Source organism: Micromesistius poutassou, assembly GCF_964030765.1.
Source record: "Micromesistius poutassou genome assembly, chromosome: 23".
NCBI classification, from domain to species: domain Eukaryota; kingdom Metazoa; phylum Chordata; class Actinopteri; order Gadiformes; family Gadidae; genus Micromesistius; species Micromesistius poutassou.
Window position 1 is genome coordinate 3,772,782 of NC_140293.1, and position 19,601 is coordinate 3,792,382.

General features: G+C 46.1%; 1 protein-coding gene across 3 annotated transcripts; it reads left to right on the forward strand.

Moving 5' to 3' along the window:
* Window positions 1–227: 227 nt before the first annotated feature.
* Window positions 228–19,344, forward strand: map4k2 (mitogen-activated protein kinase kinase kinase kinase 2). Of its 3 annotated transcripts, none has more exons than XM_084487425.1 (32): window positions 228–565; window positions 2,851–2,908; window positions 3,135–3,225; window positions 3,651–3,715; window positions 4,267–4,322; window positions 4,431–4,478; window positions 4,623–4,665; window positions 4,928–5,000; window positions 5,319–5,450; window positions 6,340–6,402; window positions 6,529–6,610; window positions 7,379–7,492; window positions 8,483–8,561; window positions 9,611–9,663; window positions 10,142–10,194; window positions 10,482–10,520; window positions 11,027–11,060; window positions 11,290–11,488; window positions 11,675–11,847; window positions 12,105–12,146; window positions 13,782–13,866; window positions 14,503–14,582; window positions 14,930–14,990; window positions 15,266–15,389; window positions 15,699–15,760; window positions 16,183–16,286; window positions 16,575–16,743; window positions 17,231–17,299; window positions 17,402–17,488; window positions 17,681–17,751; window positions 18,195–18,250; window positions 18,447–19,344. In XM_084487425.1, exons 1-32 carry the CDS (start codon window positions 473–475, stop codon window positions 18,532–18,534), a joined length of 2,646 nt encoding a protein of 881 aa, XP_084343551.1. In that variant the 5' UTR covers window positions 228–472; the 3' UTR covers window positions 18,535–19,344. The 3 variants fall into 3 exon arrangements, with proteins under 3 accessions (XP_084343551.1, XP_084343553.1, XP_084343552.1); XM_084487426.1 differs by having other exon boundaries at window positions 231–565; window positions 11,290–11,476; XM_084487427.1 differs by lacking the exon at window positions 10,482–10,520.
* The last annotated feature ends 257 nt before the right edge of the window (window positions 19,345–19,601 follow it).

The window sequence follows — 19,601 nt, forward strand, 5'->3', positions numbered from 1 at the left end:
TCAATGAACTTGTGTTTTTAAATCGACAAGTAATAAAATATTAAAACGAGAAACGGATGTGGTGTTAATATCTACTCGTGGTACCGTGTTGTGCTTGTGCTGAGTTCGCAGGTGTCGGAAGTGAAGTGTACACCGCGGTGTCACCGCGCGAGCTCCCAGGCTCTGATTCGCTCATGCGCAATTGAGTCGAGCGCTCGGGACCCGTTTTCTAGAGAGACTACCGCGCTCTCCCAGTCGTGGCACACTGGCTTTGGAATAATCGATCATGAACGGCGGAGAAAGAAGGATGATGTCTTCGCTGTCGTCCGCATTCTAGATCAATATAGCGTAATTGAGTCCGCTCTAATGAGTCATTAAGTCAGGTATTGACGTCCTGCTGCTGCATCCTCTTGCTTGTATCTTAATTACCAAACATTGTGATGCTCGACTAAAGCGCCACCGGGATTCTTAATTAGTTTCTCCCTCCCCAAGTATGAATACAATAGGAGTTTCGTTCCTCGACCCCTTGGATGATTATGAATTAATTCATCGAATAGGGTGCGGCACGTACGGAGATGTGTTCAAGGTGAGTGAGGGATCCGGGGTCCTTGCGGTGCTCGTGCTCGCCTGATGTTCGTGCTGGGTTGTGCACGACGCCTATGCAGAGTTCCAGAGCACGTCGATCCGCAAAAAGTTGCACGATTTTCTCTTTTGACCTGTTTTTAGTACTTTAAGATCTGATTATTTCGGCAGGAAATGCCCCTGTTAAGTTTTTTTTTTCCTTGTCATTATTCTGTATTTGACGTTGACTTTTCTGGGTGAAATAAATGAATGCGCATTTTTTTTTAACTCAGGTCGAGTTTTTGTAATATACATGACGTCAGATAACGGCATACGTTTTATTTTATTATGCATTATTGAGCCTTATCACTAATCTAATGGTGTAATTACTGCTGTAGTTACCCAGATGAAGATTACCCGCAATATTTAAAACCCGGACGTTTTAGACTGAGACGGATGATCATACATAGCCTACAGCAATTACATTCGATACGATACTTGACAATTATAACTATCAACGCTAGGACTCCTTCTCCTCGATTGTACAACATTATTATTTTTAAGATAAGACTACTTTGACATAGCAGGGTTATGTTAATCATATCCTACATTTTTATTCACCATCAAATGTTTTAGGTAATCGTTTTTCTTCTGATAAAGCAAGGTAGGCTACAGGATGTGCTATAGAATCTTATCAACCCCCCCAAAGCAACAGGAGTTTGTCTTATTTGTATCTCTGATTTAGCCTCTGATATTCAACACTTTGAAGGAATCCTTTGAGGACTGGAGGCTCAAATACACTGTACATCCTTATTAATCTGGCAAGCGAGCTACAGGTTGTCGTCATTCTTATATTTCTTTGCCTCTGAGCGAGCATTGCGATCTTTTGTTGGGCCGCATTCCTTGCTCTGACTGTACAATAATACATCATCCCCTCCCCTCCCCTCATCCAACATCCATCTCTCTCTCTCACTCTGACGCTGTCTCTCGATGGGTCAAAGGTCAAACCACTGGGCGTGTGACAGCATCAGTGGGTTCCCTGTGTGGAATTCTGACATCGCAGTTATTTACAGATAAAAATGACACCCAGTTTCACTTATTAGCATATATTAGTCATTGGCAACATGGTCAGAAGACCGTTTTCACCACAACAACAAAGAAACGATTCATCAATGAATTGGTGGTGGTGGGGTGGAAGGTGTGAGTGACAGGTGGTTGATGATGGTGCAAAACTATCTTGTACCTTGCTACAACCACCCTATTGCCTTTATGTACTAATCCAATACTATTAATTTACATTTTTAAATAGTTTATTAAAGCATGGTTTTATTGGCAGTACCAAATGGTAAACTAGGCTTTTTTTTTTACCCAATATTCCCCCAATCCTCAAGGAGAGGGTGCAGTAGGCCTACACTCGGTACTATTTGGACCTGTACTACAGAAATACCTTGGACGTTTTCAGTCACAGGAAGTGAGCTGGCTGTGGTACGACAGGAAGCAAAACAGGAAGGTGGTGCAGCCAAGCCACTACAAGCAACCTGTGCTAGCTCTTGTTTTCTGGGGATGAAAAAAATCCCTTCACTGTGTCATTCCACAGCTTGGCCCGTCATCAGAGAGAAGGGGCATGACTAATCCCCCGACCGCCTCACAAACATGGTTAAAACACGTTGTGGCGGGTTTTTTTCTCCAAACATCCTCCCCTCCCGATTTCTTTTGTTTTTCTCCACGTTATCTCGAGTTCACCCGGCCCACAGGTTTTTCCTGATCTCCCTCTGAGTGGACCCGGAGTTCATGAAACAGAGGAGGAATGACGGCCTCACATTGGGTCGAAACTGGTCACTATAGGACTCAGAACAGAAAAAGTCCAGAGGAAAATCTTTGAACTCAATACAAACGGGGCCAGGTGGCACCAGGTGACCACGGCGGGAAGGCAGAGCCACTCCAGGTCTTAGTCTTGTCCTTGTCCTGATCCAAAGCAGGATAAGATCTGGACCCCTGGGGTTTTGCTATGTAGCAAACACAATGACAGAAACATGCGGAACAGTCTACAAGGGCAACTTTTTAAAAAACCTTGCGTTGCATGATATCTCAGACAGGTTTTTGATTTGTGTTTTTGATTTGGATAAAAAGGCAAGAAAAATAAAACATGGATGTAAATATCTGAAATATGCAGTAATATATCACAATGTAATTTGCAAATTATATTTTCTATCCCAATAACAGTGCAATAGTAGTGTACTGCTTTCAATGCTTTTTTCCTCTGTGTATAATAATACGACTTGAATAGTAACATCACATTATTATTCACAGGCCCGTAACATCAAGACCTCCGAAATGACGGCCATTAAGATCGTCAAACTGGACCCTGGTATGTCCTTCTAAAGCCCGCCCCTGATTCAACTTGACAAATCACAAATCACAACACAAGCTTACAAGAAAGTGTGTGTGTGTGTGTGTGTGTTTGTGTGTGTGTGTGTGTGTGTGTGTGTGTGTGTGTGTGTGTGTGTGTGTGTGTGTGTGTGTGTGTGTGTGTGTGTGTGTGTGTGTGTGTGTGTGTGTGTGTGTGCACCTCTGGCTAACCTCCCTCTGTTTAGGCGATGACATCACAGCCATCCAACAGGAGATCACCATGATGAAGGAGTGCAAGCACAAAAACATTGTGGCCTATTTTGGCAGCTACCACAGGTGCTGTATTAGTACATGTTTATGTGTGTGTGTGTGTGTGTGTGTGTGTGTGTGTGTGTGTGTGTGTGTGTGTGTGTGTGTGTGTGTGTGTGTTTTGCAGGCATGTCTCCGTAACATGAAGTTCTCTTTGTCTTTCAGTTGAATCCTTTAGTAGATCATTATGGGACTCCCCAGCCAACAAAAATGTGTTAATCGATATTACAGCCGATAGTTTGTCAACACACACATGTTTTTGTATCTTAGTAGAACAGTTCCCTGTTATTTGTTAGACTTAGATGAATAGACTTCACAATGTTCCTTTGAGGAGGATGATTCACCCAATGGAAACTCTTGTGTTATGCCTGAGAATAAATTCCAGGCTGTATACAGTGTGTGATTCCAGGGGTGTCAAACAGAACTGATAGAGGAACGTTCACCTTCCACAGGAACACCAAGCTGTGGATCTGCATGGAGTTCTGTGGGGGAGGGTCGCTACAGGATATTTACCAGGGTAAACACGCATGCATGCACACACACATGCACGCACACAAACACGTCACACAAAATAACAAATGCTATGTGTGCATGTGTGTGTGTTTTTCAGGGTTTTTTACACCATGCAGTGTAGACTTGTTTTTAGGAGGGTTTGTCTACATACTAGAGTGAAGGCTTGGGGTTTAGCTGTCATTTGGGCTCAGCCTTTGCTCTGTCAGTACCAAAAATGAGCACTTTTGGTTTTTGGTTAACATTCTTTTCTGGGAGTTGTTGCTCCAAGTTGTATGTGGCAGAGGCAAGCTTGATCAATACTGGACCAATTTAATAGAAGACAAATAAAAGACAAATAAGACAAAGACAAATAAATAAGAATAAAATAAGATAGGATTACTTTAATAAGTAGTCGGCTATGCAGTAAACGATGCATTGTAAGCTATATTTATATTTGGCTGTGTGTGTGTGTGTGTGTGTGTGTGTGTGTGTGTGTGTGTGTGTGTGTGTGTGTGTGTGTGTGTGTGTGTGTGTGTGTGTGTGTGTGTGTGTGTGTGTGTGTGTGTGCGCCTCCAGTGACGGGCCCTTTGAAGGAGAAACAGATCGCCTACGTCTGCAGGGAAACACTGCAGGTGAGCTGCAGTCACAGCGGCCATTTAGACAGAGCAGCTACCCATGCCAGCGATGATGTCCTGTGTGGGTCTGCCTGAAACGGATTGTTTCCTCTTTATTCTCCTCAGGGCTTGCACCACCTGCACGAAGCGGGCAAGATGCACAGGGATATCAAGGTGAGCGTCGTGCTTTGTCGGTCACTTAGCACTCGTCGCGGGCGATGGCAGTGATGTGAATGCCTGTGAGCTACGTGAGTGTGTGTGTGTGTGTGGGACACGTTGTTGATGGACGGTTGTACTCATCGGCGCGTCTCTCTACAGGGAGCCAACATCCTCCTGACAGAGAGAGGAGATGTGAAACTAGGTCGGTTGAGATCACGACACACACACACACACACACACACACACACACACACAGATACACACAGACACACACACACACACACACACACTTTTTTGTGGTATGTGACTTGATAAGCGGGCATGCACTCATGATTACAGACAATACTCTTGCACTGCAGTGGCTGTTTGCCATGGAGTATGCTGCAGTACTTCTATCCTGCATCTTATCTGCCCTTCATCTCATGCTCCGTGGTTTCTCACTAAACCCCTCTCTGCTCTGCCAGCTGATTTCGGGGTGGCAGCAGAGATCAGCGCGTCAGTGGCCAAGAGAAAGTCTTTCATAGGAACGCCTTACTGGTAAGAGGAAATGTCTCTCTCTCCCACTCTCTCTCCCACTCTGTCACCCACTCTGTCACCTGAGTCCTATCTCATCCATACCAGATTTATTTAGTCAGATCTCTCTTGCCGTCAGCAATAGTTGATGCGGTAATAAGCATTATTATATAGCAGTAGCATAGGGATAAGGGTTAATAATAGGGTTCAATAATCATAAAGCATCATTCTCTTACCATCAACCACTGTGTTCATCACCCAACCAATGCGTTCGTTGTCTTTCTCCTCCTTCCTGCGATGGGCCGCGGGTGACGCACGGCGGGCCTTAACGCGTGCGTCTAGGATGGCGCCCGAGGTGGCGGCGGTGGAGAAAAAGGGCGGGTACAACCACCTGTGCGACATCTGGGCGGTGGGCATCACAGCCATCGAGCTGGCAGAGCTGCAGCCCCCCATGTTCGAGCTGCACCCCATGAGGTGAGGGGGACGGCGTCAATGACTAAGACACTACCTGAGTCACTGCCAGCGGGTGCGTCACGAGTGACATACAGACCCTGGCTTTACTAAGTCACTGGGAGAGGTTCTAAAACACCACTATTTAAACAGGCCCTCAAAACCCACCTTTTCAAGATTTCTTTCAACACATGACCTCTTTCCCTTCTCTCCCCTCCCTCCTTTTAACTAGTCCTCGTCTTACATACCTATTTCGGTTTTTTTAGCAAACAATTTTTATCCTATTTTATCTTTTTACTTATAGACGTTATTATTGAAAGATTTTATTCTGTGTTCACTCTGTTAAGCGACTTTGCATATTTAGAAATGCGCTATATAGGCTGAATGTATTATTATTATTATTATTAACTAAAGCAACGGTAGTAGCATGAGCTGCATTTGGGGCTTAACCTGTTTCGTGAGTGTACTTTTACAACTATGTAGCCCTATAGGGGAATCGCCTTGCTCAGTTATTTTAGAGAGCACTGCCTCATACTCGTGTTGTTAAAAGTCGCGGCCTACCTTTCCATTGGTTCATATGGAGCAGATGCCTTCGACGGTCCAAGATTTCCGGGGATCGGGGAAAACTCAGTGGGACGGGGTCTTATTGTGGAGAAGATCTATCTTGTCTACAATAAAAGATCCGTCTATCCAACTTAGTTTCGGCAAAATATGTCCTATGCTTCCGTTGAATTTCCTCTGCTTCAACCTATTCTATTGGAGTGTAGCACAGCACAGTGGAGGGCGGTGCAGCGCCCGGGGACAAACCTACAATTTAAGTCCAGTGCCTCGGTCAAGGGCACAGGCAGGAGCTGGCGGGGCGGACCCGTTCTTAAAATGCACCCACTCCACTCCATTTAACACTATGTTTCAGAGCGCTCATGCTGATGTCCAAAAGCAGCTTCCAGCCACCAAGACTCAAGGACAAAACCCTGTGGTAAGTGTACCTCTTCGTATTAAATATATATATTCCCTCATGTATACTCTCTCTCTCTCTCTGTTGTTCCGGTTTCTTCCATGTTGGCCCTCCCCGCTTGACCCTGTCTCTCTCCTGGCCCCGCAGGTCTGCAGGGTTCCAGAGTTTTGTCAAGATGTCTCTTATTAAAAGCACCCGTAAGAGGCCCTCGGCTGAAACACTACTGCAGGTGAACCTCACTCACTCACTCACTCACTCACTCACTGTGCAGGTGTGTGTGCGTGAGCGGGAGTTGTGTGAAAGTCTGTGTGTGAAGTTTGTGTGTTTTCTCTCTCTCTCTCTCTCTCTCTCTCTCTCTCTCTCTCTCTCTCTCTCTGTCTCTGTCTCTCTCTGTCTCTCTCTGTGTCTCTCTCTCTGTCTCTGTCTCTGTCTCTCTCCCCGTCACCGGGGGGGCTCATTATCATTATAGGGCATGCTGTTTGATGTCATCTGTTGCTGTGTGGCTCCCCTCCGCTGTGGGCACCGCTTCAACGCTGCACCTGCAGCCGCCTTTGTTAACATGCTTCACACTCACACTCCAGCCCGTACAAATCGGATCTGTGTTTGGGGCTGAGATCGATTCAAACCGAACGTTTTCTTGCGGCCCCTGCCCTAAGGTCTCCTGGATATGTATTTTTACGTCCATAAAATGAACATTTGAATGAAATTGACGATAAGTCACGCCTTTAGCATTGTTAACGGATATCTATGAATATATTTCAAATGCCTGGACAGCACTACCACACCCACCACTTTATTCTATAGCTGTCGGGTCATTTGCATGTATTTGTATTCTAGGCCAACGGGTTGGTGCATTTTTTGGACTGGACAGGGTGTGGTGGTGGTGTGTGTCGTAGGCCATCCCTCACCGTGTCTCTGCCTCCTCTGTCTCCTCACCATGTCTCACCTATGTCTCCTCGCCATGTCTGACCTCCTCCATGTCCTCGGTCTCCTCCAGCATCCCTTTGTGACGCAGCTGTTGACGCGCAACCTGGTGATCGAGCTGCTGGACACGGTCAACAACCCTGAGCTCCACCCCGCCACACACAGCATGGACGACAGCGAGCTGGAGGTCCGTCCGTCCGTCCTCTTCCCTTTCCCTTCCACTTCTTTCCATTACCTTCCTTTTCCTTCCCTTCAATTTCTTTTCTTTCCTTTTCCCTTCCTTTCTTTCTTTTCTTTCCCTTTGCATCCCTTTCCTCTCCTTAGTAGTGAGTCATAGGAATCAGAAATTAGGGTTTGTATTTTTTTTGTACCTTAGTACCGCGTGTCCGCGGTACGTGTACCGCTGTTTATCAGGTCTCCTCCTCCTCCTTATCCTCCTCCTCGCCAAGGGATAGTCACCAGTTTTCCACTGTGTTGTAAAGATACATTCAGGATCAGCACTGGATCCATTGGCCTACAGTCACAACTGAATTGTGAAGATTTCCTCCATCGACAAATGTACATCAAATGTACAACAAATGTACAACTACCCCGGTCAGAACTTTACCACCAACGCCATGTAGCTCACGGTGGAACAATGCTGGGTCACTCATGTCCCACAATCTGCAGCAAAGAGAAGTACTGATGGGTAGATTATGACACGTGAGGCCAGAGTCGGCTGTCCCTCGACTCTGACCATGCTGTCCCGTGGGGCCGCAATTTATGAACGTTACAATAAGCATTTAAAAAAAGTGATAGATACTGTGTTTATCCTCAGTAGAAGTGTAGAGGTCTTCGTGTGCACAGGCAGGGAGAGAGAGAGGTGTGAAATGTTTTCATAACACAAACAGAAGCATATGTTCGCTATGACGTAGGCCAGAGACTCTGAATGAATCAAGGTTGGGTAATATCAGCTAATACTGTAGCAGGCGTTCTGTACCAGAAGATTTGTACAGAACTCAAATTTCAAAGGGTCAGCATAATAACCTGCTATGTCTGTATGGACATCATCGTTGAGTTTGCCCCAATTTTTGGTTTTACCCCCAAAAGAGCGGCCCTATTTCCACAGACCAGGAACTTGCATTTCTCATATCTGGCAGTGCATGTTGTACTTATTGTGCGTTTTCTATTGTTTCAGATTGGGGAAGCGGCACCAGACAAGATCCAGTCAGCAGGAAAACACCTGGCTGTGGAGAGAACTCTGTCTGAGGAGCAGTGTGAGCGAGCGCGCACACACACACACACACACACACACACACACACACACACACACACACACACACACTTTTCTGAATAAGTGAAGTAATGATGCAGTATCATATCCACGGCTACGACCACATCATCAATATGGTATTGGAGAGGAGGCTTGCATACCAGGGTTTTCTTGCAGGACCTAAACAACCAAACGTCTGGAGACGAGCACACACAAACAACAAAGCGAGTATGCGTGCCCTTAAATGGAAGCTGACTTCAACAACGTTCATCGAAGTAGAATCTTCAAGCACAGGCCATCACTCGGAAACCACCGCGAAGGCCACAAGCAGACCCATTGACGCGGTGCTTAAAGAGGGCCTATGAAGTCACTAGGATGGCCAAGTGCTTAGCCCCGCACAGAGATGCCAGTGTGCACGGCACTTTCTGCATGGCATGTTAGCCCACACATGTGGTGGAGACGGGCCGAAGAATGAGTGGGGAGTGGGGAGGGAGGGGGAGACGGCGGCGACATAGCCGTGGGGGGGGTTACGACTGAGAAGCTATTGTCCCGGATGATATTATGGAGATTTTTTACAGCAGCGAAAACGACGTGCCATGCTGTACAATGTCCCTCACTCTTCTGCAGTGGCACACAGCAAGCAACGTTTATATGTGTTGAGACGTGCAACGAAAGAGCACGCACTGACCGGCACGAAGGCCTGGGGGGTCCAACAGGATAGTTTCAGAACTCAAAACACGCGTAATATTAGAATGGAATAGGATATGTGAGCTGGTGTCTGACATTGATGCAAATAGACTGTGTAGCGAGCATTTTTGTATTATGTGCAAAAATTGTTTTGCACGTGCTTTACTTGTTATTGACGTCACCGTGACTTATGTGGACACCTACTTTCCTTGGGGCCAGTGGGGGGTCTACTGCTCAGCCATTGCACTTGAAGAGTGAATGCATATTGGATTGACTGGGGAAATAATATGAAGCCACAATGCTCCACAGAGACACATCACTACAATCCTTGATTTACAAATTTTTTCTTCTTTACTTTCTTTTCAGTCGACCAAGTCAAGTTCGGGCCCCCGCTCCGAAAAGTGACAGATCCTGAGCTGGTAAGGAACTTAAATGAACATAAAAGCATTAGCATGTTGAAGAATACGTAAAGCCCTCCGTTTTAGCTGGAGTCCTTCAGCCCGGGAGACAGACAGTGAGATCTGAGGCACAAACAAAAGCAGCCATGAAGGTATTTGAAAAAAACGTTGGGTTTAACTTTAAGGAGTAAGTATGAGAGGTGTTGTCACACTCGCTCGAGCAAGGATGCATGGCCAATAGCAAACTAAGGCCGTGGAAAAGCGTTTGTGGCCCAGAAGTGCCAGACCCCTCATATATCACAGAGAATCCCACCCGTTTAACAACTTTATATTCAAAAGTAACACAGAAATGTTCTCCAACACCGACCAAACAGAACCGTTGTCAACAGACAAAATACATTTTTGCGGTACTTGACCAGCCCTTCAATCATGGCTGCATGGCAGTGTCGCTCGTGCTTAGACAAAACGTGATAATAGACAACATGTGTCTCTCCTTTAGCAGGGACGCTACGATGACGACTGGAGTCTCTCCGGGGAGGAGGATACGTCACCGTAAGTTAACCAATGACCAAATACGCTAGGTTCAATCCCTCAACTCAACCAAAGAACCAGGTGCTTGTAAAGCCACGGACAAAACGGCAACAACAACCACCACAACAACAACCACAACAACAACAACAACAACAAACGACCCCCCCCCTTCTCCCTAGAGCCCTGACAGAAAGGTGGTGGTATTTTTAGGTGCCGGTTGTTGATCAGAAAGAGGCTCCTCCCTTTCTATTGTCATGGCGGAAGTGAGGCCTACTAGTCAGATAAACACCAGGTCTTCCTGTTTGCAGGAGCCTGTTGGAATGTGTGGAAGAGGCTCTGCAGCTGAGGTAGGCCCCGGGTCACCGGCCTCCAGTATCGCTAATCAGCGCTGTGTCCCACCCCCCCCCCCCCCCCCCCCCCAACCCCCGCCAGTCGTCGCCCATTCATTACTCCCAATCCTCCATTAATTCATTAATGAAAATGATTCACAGTTCAATGAATGATTAAACAACCTTTGACACCAACATCATCATCAGTGGTTTGGAAATAATGTATTTTATTTTTGTGTCCAATCACACTGATGATAGGCCTAGGACATTCAAAGCAGGCTTGATCTGCTCCACAAACCCACTGGTTATGGTCTTGGGCTTACTGCGCTTTTGTGTGTTGCATTTGTCCGTTTTTTTTGTGTGTTGTTTTTTGACCCGTTGTTTTTTGTATCCTTCTGCCCGATCGCCCCGGCTTGTTTAATTTGATGTGGCTGCACAGCAGATGGAGTAACGTTTGTTTATGTGACACTTTGCAACAACGACATCATACAGCCGTCTCATTCAAAAACGTCACTGTCTTTCAGAAGCTTAACCATTCGGAGGGCGCCCTCTAGCGACGTAAGTGTGAAATGGTTTCCCGAACCGGCCTGTGATCACTTTTACCCGAAATTAAAGTTGACATCTTTTTTTTTTCTTTCATTAATTAATGAAACAAAATAATTTAATAATTCCCTGGTTGTATTTTAGTCTTTGGTTGCTGGGTTTTATTCTCCAAACCCATAATGAATAAAAAAACAGTGAGTAGTTGAAAAATGTAGAACAATCATGTTGGATCTGTCTCTCCCAGGGGGGTAGTGGTCAGGCCGGCAGGAAGAGTGTGCTGTTCAGCCCCACCACAGCGTCCCTCCCGGCCTTCAGCTGCCTGGCTCCTGACGTGGTGGACCAGGAGGACATGACGTCAAGGCCCAGCTGCACCCTGGGGCCCGGCTCGGCCGTGGCCTCCAACTCCGCCTCCAGCACCACCTCCTCCCCCGGTGAGTTAAATGGTACGGCCCGGATGACCACTTCACAATAAAAGTCTTCCCATAGATAAGCGAAGGTCATAGAGTTGACACAAGGATGAAAACCCTCTTTCATATCTCCTTTCTGCTCTGCCACCTGAGTTCCCCCTCTGGGATTAAGAAATCCCCATCTTTATGTGACCTCCTATCTTCCCCCCTCGTCTCCGCCAGGCCTGGCCAGGTACTCGGCCACGCATGACGTGCGACAGCGAGGCAGTGATCCGTGTCTGCCCGCGTTGGACGCCGCGTTGGCGGAGAAGAAGACGGAAGTGGTCGCGGCTCCTAAACGGGACACGCCCCTTTCCCCCGAGTGGAGCACCCTGAGGAAGAAGACGGAGGACTCTGTGAGTGTCCGACTGTGCGTTGTTTCCACGGCTGCTTCAGTGGAGGCCTACTTAGTCGTAGTAATTGTAGTCGTAGTTGGTGAGGCGCCGGTGGTTTTCAGCTAGTAATAAAACTAATAACTACTGATTAATTGTTTTTTTTTATTTTTAACCTACTGACGGACAACACTGATCTTATAGTTCCTCTGAGATCAACACCATTGTGGTCTAATAACCCTTACCTCCATTACTATATGTAACCTTTTCTAATTCTGCAGAAAGCAGACTGGCATGGACTGCCTCCCACTCCTCAAGTCCATGTAAGTGTGACCTCTTAACCGCAACACCAGTCCCATTGCAATGCATGGGTGAACTAAAAAAAAAAACAAACAATAGATCTCAGGAGCCTTAAAGGTCCCATGGCATGCTATTTTATGGATGCTTTAATATAGGTGTTAGTGGGCCCCTAATACAGTACTTGAAGACGTTCAAGAAATTCAGCCTTGGTGCAGAGTTACAGCCACTACGAGCCAGTCCCACAATGAGCTCTCCACAAACGTACCGTTTTTAGAGGCGGGTCAAGGTGGAGGGTGGGGGTGTGGCCCTGAGCAGCTTGCGGCCACGGTACCATGCGCTAGTGTTTACAGTGGAACACTGAACACGCCGGGTGCTCCGGCGGGAGTCCTGGAGCTCTATATTTAAATAATATCATATTATATTTAGATATCTATATAATATAATATATATTATCATGGTCAAAAGCTGTTTGCGCCTCCGGATGATATTATGAATCTCAAACGACTGCGTCGGGTTCTCAGACGCCTCTGGTTCTTCCACTTCCACGTCAATATTAAGTACAGACTGAACCACGAAATGGAGGAGAAAGGGATTGTTGCCCGCGATTGTTGCCTGGGGTTGTCTCCCACCGGAGCCCCGCTGCCCGCCGGAGCCCCGTTGCCAACCCCGGACAACGGGCAGCGTTCAGCGGGCAGCGTTCAGCGGGCAGCGGGGCTCCAGCGGACAATCCTGGGCAACAATCTTTTTCTCCTCCATGTCAAGGTTCCCAATTCCTTCTCAACCATGGCCGAGATAACCCCCACTACGAATCTCGTTGTGGAAATACCAGAGACCTCAGAGAACCCGACGCAGTCTAGTCTTTTCACCAAATGGGAGCTTTATGCAAGCTTGCGTTATTGTGTTGCGTGTTATGCGCCATAACACCAACAGCAGAACAGTTATCCAAAATACAAAGAAAACTTGCGTTACAGTGTATTCACACGCACACATGTGGCGCTCGCATGGTCCTAGCTCATTGTCTCATTGGTGGACCAAATTCTCTGGGCGGGCCAAGCAGAGAAAGGGGAGGTAACCTGGCCCCATATGACGACATATGGGGCCAGATCCCAAATCTGCGTTTCAGTGTTAATTTTTTCAAAGGCGGAGCAAGATACCTACTGCTCGTTTTACACCTCATAAAGTGAACATTTCATGCCATGGGACCTTTAAGCTATTAGATCACGAGCCATTAACGGTGCTGTAGGTAAGACCCAAGAGCTATTAGTCGATGTGTTAGTAACAGCAGAGCCACCCGTCAGCTATTAGGGAGTTGACTGTGCCTCCTTTCGGAGGAGCCGATTTCGGTTTTCCGTCTGCTCCCAGCTGATTTCCTACCAATCAGGGAATCTATTCCTGCGTTGGTTCAGGGAATCCATCTCACCTGTCAAGGTGTGTGAAATGCAACACTTGCTCAATGCTCTCGGGAACAAAAATCGAGGGAGGGGGCAGAGAGAGAGGGGCGTTCTTTGTCGTTTTTGTCATTTTAAAATTGCCCTCTTCCGCTCTTTTCCGCTCCCTCTCTCCACAACTCTCAGATCTTACCGACAACACCTTTTGTAAGCGCAAATCAAACTCCACATCCTGTACGCACGCATGTATTAATTGCTTGGTCTTCACAGATGGGCGCGTGTTTCTCTAAAGTGTTCAACGGTTGTCCTCTGAAGATCCACTGTGCCGTCACCTGGATCCTGCCCAAGACCAGAGGTAGGCCCCCCAGAACAGAGCCGGGTCCGGGGGACGCAGAGATCCCACAGGGCAGCACCGCAACAGACACCAAGCTTAAGAAACACCATGGCATATTAACCACTGGGAGCGTCCGCAAACATCTGCTTCTCGTCATTTAGGGGTCGTTCTGTGATGTCTTTTCTTTTGTCGCGGAGCTGAAAATGAGCTGAGGAGCTGAACCTACTCAAACTCACCAGAAAGAAAAAAACATGAAATGCAGCACATGTGCGCTTCTTGAACCATAGGGAAACACGGGTGGTTGTGAACGCTGTTCTGTGTGATCAGTCCTGTTAGTGGTTAGCACCACTTCTACTACTTCTACTGCGCAACACCGACACTCTGTGCATGGGCAGAGGCACGGGCGCAGGGGGAACCTGTGTGCACTTGGGGGAAGCGAGAGAACATATAAACTGGAACCGTGCACGACGATGTGGGTCCAGTAAGACAAAGCCAAAGCAGTGCACTGTCTACTCCCTCCTATGGAGGGGTGGTCATTGGTTTCTTATAAATAAGCCCTATGTGGGAACACCAAAGAAATAAGGAAATGCATTTTGTGACCGAAAGCATGACTTGACCACTCATCGCCCTGTTTTCCACATCCCTTTTTTAATCTAGACCAGTACCTCATTCTGGGGGCAGAAGAGGGTGTTTACACACTAAACCTCAATGAGCTTCACGAGGACACACTAGAAAAGGTACGCACTATAAACACTCTGCATGTATTATTCCACAGTGCACTTCCAGAGTAACACAAACAGCGACGCTGTCTTTGGTGAGGTTGTGCCAATGCAATGGCAATGGCGTCCTGATTGGTTGAATCAAATGGCCTCCATACGAGCCGTCAGCCATGAATGGTGTGTTACATCACCAGGGAAGGAGATGGGGTTGCTGAGTAGGGTTCGGTTCTTGCATCTGAACTCTCTCCCTCTCTCTCTTCTCCCTCTCTCTCTCTCTCTCTCTCTCTCTCTCTCTCTCTCTCTCTCTCTCTCTCTCTCTCTCTCTCTCTCCCTCTCTCTTGCTCTGCTGCTCTCTGTCCCCACAGCTGCTCCCACAGCGCTGCACGTGGCTCTATGTGATGAACAACGTGTTGATGTCTGTATCAGGTAGAGAGCTCCATCTAAAGTATCCTCATCTAAAGTATTATCTCTCTCTCTCTCTCTCTCTCTCTCATGTTATTACTGTCTGTCTCTCTCTCTGTCTCTCTCTCTCTCTTGTGTTATTACTGTCTCTCATGTTATTACTCTCTCTGTCTCTGTCTCTCGCTTGCATGTTATTACTCTCTCTCTCTCTCTCTCTCTCTCTCTCTCTCTCTCTCTCTCTCTCTCTCTCTCTCTCTCTCTCTCCCTCTCATGTTATTGCTGTGTCTCTCGTCCTCCAGGGAAGTCCACCCAGCTGTACTCCCACAGTCTGGCGGCTCTGTTCGAGCAGCGGGGCCACCTGCTGAGGAGACACGGGAGCCTGTCGCTGGGCACCCACCGGCTCAGCGAGAGGATCGGCCCCGGGTGGGTGGAGCCCGGAGACACGCGGACGTAGCTCAGGCTTTACTCCACGAGGAGCTCATTGAGGACTTCCAGTTCGGGAGAACAATTAAAAGAGCTGCCATGTTTTTTGCCTCCATCCCTGCTTGCCATACAGCTAATGTTGATCATAGTGCTGATTTGCAGGTCCTCTTATAATGCGTTCAGAAGAAGAAGAAGAAGAAGAATATGAATAATATTAACTTCGACCTAGGCAGGGTGAAGAATTCCTTAAATTTGGTTTGCTTAGTTCTGGGTCTGAAATGAATGTGACTCTGTCCTTTTCAACAACAGCAGGAAATATGCTATCTCAGTGAAGATACCAGACACTAAAGGCTGCAGGCGGTGCGGCGTTGGTAAGTGTGGACCTCACCTCACCTGACGCTGTGTCGAGTCAAACGCATCAGGCAGACTCCATCAAAGGATTTGGCCGCTTTGTTAAGACTCCCGGTCAATTGGTGACATTGTATGTGTCCAGATATAACTCAGCCATGAGTTTTGTTCAACTCACTACCCCTTGCGGTGTTGACACCTTCCGGAACTGGACATTGAAATCCATTGTAATCCAACCTAACAAGTGTTTAGCATCTCCCATATCTGTATCTTGCTATCAGACAATAACTTAATAATAACTAACAATGTCATCGATTGACTTGGGGTCTTGACAAACCGGACAAATCTTTCAACCAAAACAAAGTTAGTCCACCTTTTCCCTGTTTCCAAAAGATGCAGGCGGGTAACGATGATCTCTCTCTCTGTACATCCCTCCCTCTCCCAGCCAGGAACCCCTACACCGACAGCACATTCCTCTGTGGGGCCGTGCCATCAGGACTGGTGCTCCTGCTGTGGTACGAGCCACTGCAGAAGTTCATGCAACTAAAGGTCTGTGCACTCACTCACGCACGTACGCACGCACGCACGCACGCACGTACACACAAACACACACACAGCAACAAATGTATCACAATAAATGACTGAAGATACCTTTTTAATTCTTCATTCCGGTTGAAATAAGCCAAACTATGCTCAAGCTAATGACAACTCCTTTTAACTCTTTGTTCCGTTAGACAATAACCCAAATAATATTTTTGGGAATTACAACACCTTTTTAATTCTTTGTATCAAGTAAACCTATCACATTTTCCTTTCCCCCCCCCTGATGTCTCTCAGCACATAGCAATAACCCTTCCAGAGTCCCTGCCTGTCTTTGAGCTCCTGGTGCTGGTGACGGATGAGTTCCCTCAGCTCTGCATCGGGGTCGGAAGCAGCAAGTCCTCCACGGACCCGCAGCTCAACTTTGACATAATAGAGCTCAACGGCACTCCTAATAACACGCCGGGTAGGTTACTGTGGTGCTTATTGCCCAGACTCTTTTTGTAAGGGGCCCTCCAGAAGTAGGCCCAGATTAACTCCTTGTCCCCTTATAGAACAGTGCAGTGAATGTATACTTCTCAAAATCGTCTCAAAAAATGATAAATATCACATCCTTGATGCGACAAACATTGTGTCCGATAATCGGCCCACAAACTAGGAGAATCATTTTGACGGTAAAAAAAAAAATTGTGTGGCATTTTGTAGTATTTTTAGCTCCTCCCCCACCTGGAGACGCCCCTCCCACACCTGGAGACACCCCTCCCCCCTGGAGATGCCCCCTTCTGGCCAAGCCAAGAAATGTTATCCCATCCTTAAGGAGAAACAGATATAACTGTACCCTATCTTTCCACCTCTTTGGCTATCGCTCTTTCTCATTCTAATTCTCTCTCTCTCTCTCTCTCTCTCTCTCTCTCTCTCTCTCTCTCTCTCTCTCTCTCTCTTTATCTCTGCAGAGAGCAGCTGTGTAGAGACGGGACAGGTGACGCAGCTGGACAGAGACACGGTTCTCATCGCCCTGGAGAGTATGTATCAAGTCCGCTAGAACAGGGAACAATGTGGCCGGCTGCAGGACAGGACTGCATAATGACCTGACATGCATGTTCTCTTATTTCTTTCTTTGGCAGGAAGTGTTAAGATTGTGAATCTACAAGGGCTTCCCACCAAAGAGCTCACCCATGAGATGGTCTTTGACTTCCCCATCGAAACACTAGGTGTGTATAGAAACATCTGGTATCAATTACTGCAATTTCAACATAAAAGTATGCCATATTACGCATATTAAACTTATATTGAAATATGATATTTATGTTAACATCTAAAATCTTATTTTACACAGACATAAACATCAGTATGAGTCCGTCCCTTACTGTAATCTCTTATGACGAGGTCTTGTTTTTGGATAGTTTGTTTACAGGACAGCATTCTGGCGTTCTGGAAACACGGGCTGAAAGGGAGGAGTCTTCATTCAAATGAGGTACTGTGCATCCATCATTATGTGTAAATATATATGTTACATATATTGCTTCTGCATTGCATATATATTCACTTATGTATACAAGTAATCGTTAATGCTCGGTTTAGTGTATCCTAAACTGATTTTACCAACAGACATTTTAACAATGCAAAACAAACATGGGTGTGAGAATGTGAGCCTTATAAATGCAATCCTTCTAGGATCTCATTGCTGTTTAATACTGGACCATTCCCTCCTGAAGATTCCCTTTGTCTGACAAAAGTTGATGTCCGTGTATTGACCAAGGATTATGCTTTATGAGCTATTAGCCTAATATACTGGCTCCCATTTGCTATGCATTCCCTAGCCATGGCTGCATGTGTCAATCTAACCGTTGACTATGTTTCTTCTATATAAATGACCAATGTGGATTTGAACTCCAGTGTTTATCTCTGTATTTGCAGGTCACACAGGAAATCACAGACAACACTCGTCTGTTCAAAGTGTTGGGCACAAACAGGTACGTTCGTACACATTGCTAGTGTCATCTCCTACCATCTGTACAGTCTGGTCTTCACCCAAGGAGTTATTAGAAGTTTTAAGTGTTTGCGTGTGTGTGTGTGTGTGTGTGTGTGTGTGTCCGCGTGTGTGTTTGTGTCTGTGTCTATCTGTGCATGTGTGTGTGTCTGTGTCTGTGTGTGTGTTGGACTTTGCAGGGATATAATCCTACAAAGCACACCAACCGACGACCCGCATGCGTTTAGCAACCTCTACATCTTAACCGGTCATGAAAGCAGCTACTGAGCGGAGGAGGAGTGCGTGAGAGAAGAGCTGCTCCCTATCCACCACGGTCATGAATTAAAGACATTTTCAGCGTGCCCATATATTCCATGAAGAACTCCCATCAGACATGTGCAAAAAGCAAGCCCTTTGTGATTTTAATGACGTAAGCTTGCAAGATTGTCAACGCACAAACTCTGTTGATATGAAAGTGACATTAATAACGTTATCACCAACACACACACACACACACACACACACACTAATAAAGGCTCAATTGGCTTTTCATGTTCATGCAAACACACAGACACACAGACACACACACACACACACACACACACACACACACACACACAATATTATCATTCTTTCCTGGTGATTAAAACAAGATAAATGTGGTTTCAGGTATATGAAGTGGATATTTTAAGAGAACATTCTTTTTTCTACTTTTCTACTCAAAAACTATTATCGATAGCATAAAAATGCACAAGATTGGGATATAAATGCCTTAGAGATATAGTGCTAAAAAGTCAAGTAGTAGTAGCCTACTGCCATCTTGACTAAGTTTGAAGATTAATGATATTCACTACCTTGAATCTTTGTGTCATATTTATGTCTGAGGTGACGTAAGTAATAACCATTCTTTCCTGAGAGATACTTGAAAGACAAAATATGTATATCGGTATTTTTTTAATTTAATGTGTTGGTATTTGCATAACTGAAGAGAACATTATTGGACTAAAGTATTTAATGTAGGACTCACTCGGGACTACTGAAGTAGCACACATATTCAATGCTATAACTGATCAACGTTGCAAATGATAGTGGGTTCAGATAAAGCTTCAACATGTTGTAATATTTAAATGAAGTGGACATTGAATGTGTTATTTTAACTAAGCTTTTGGTTTGTCGTTTGCATTATTCAAATCAGATGATTTTTTACATAACCGCTATTTATATAACAAACAAGAAACTTTCATCATGCTACCCAACGATCTGCATTCCCAAATGTTAAAACAATTATATATAGGCCTAATCGCCACAGTCGAGCCTAGACACGCCGATGAGGGCGAGTTCATTTTTCAAATGGA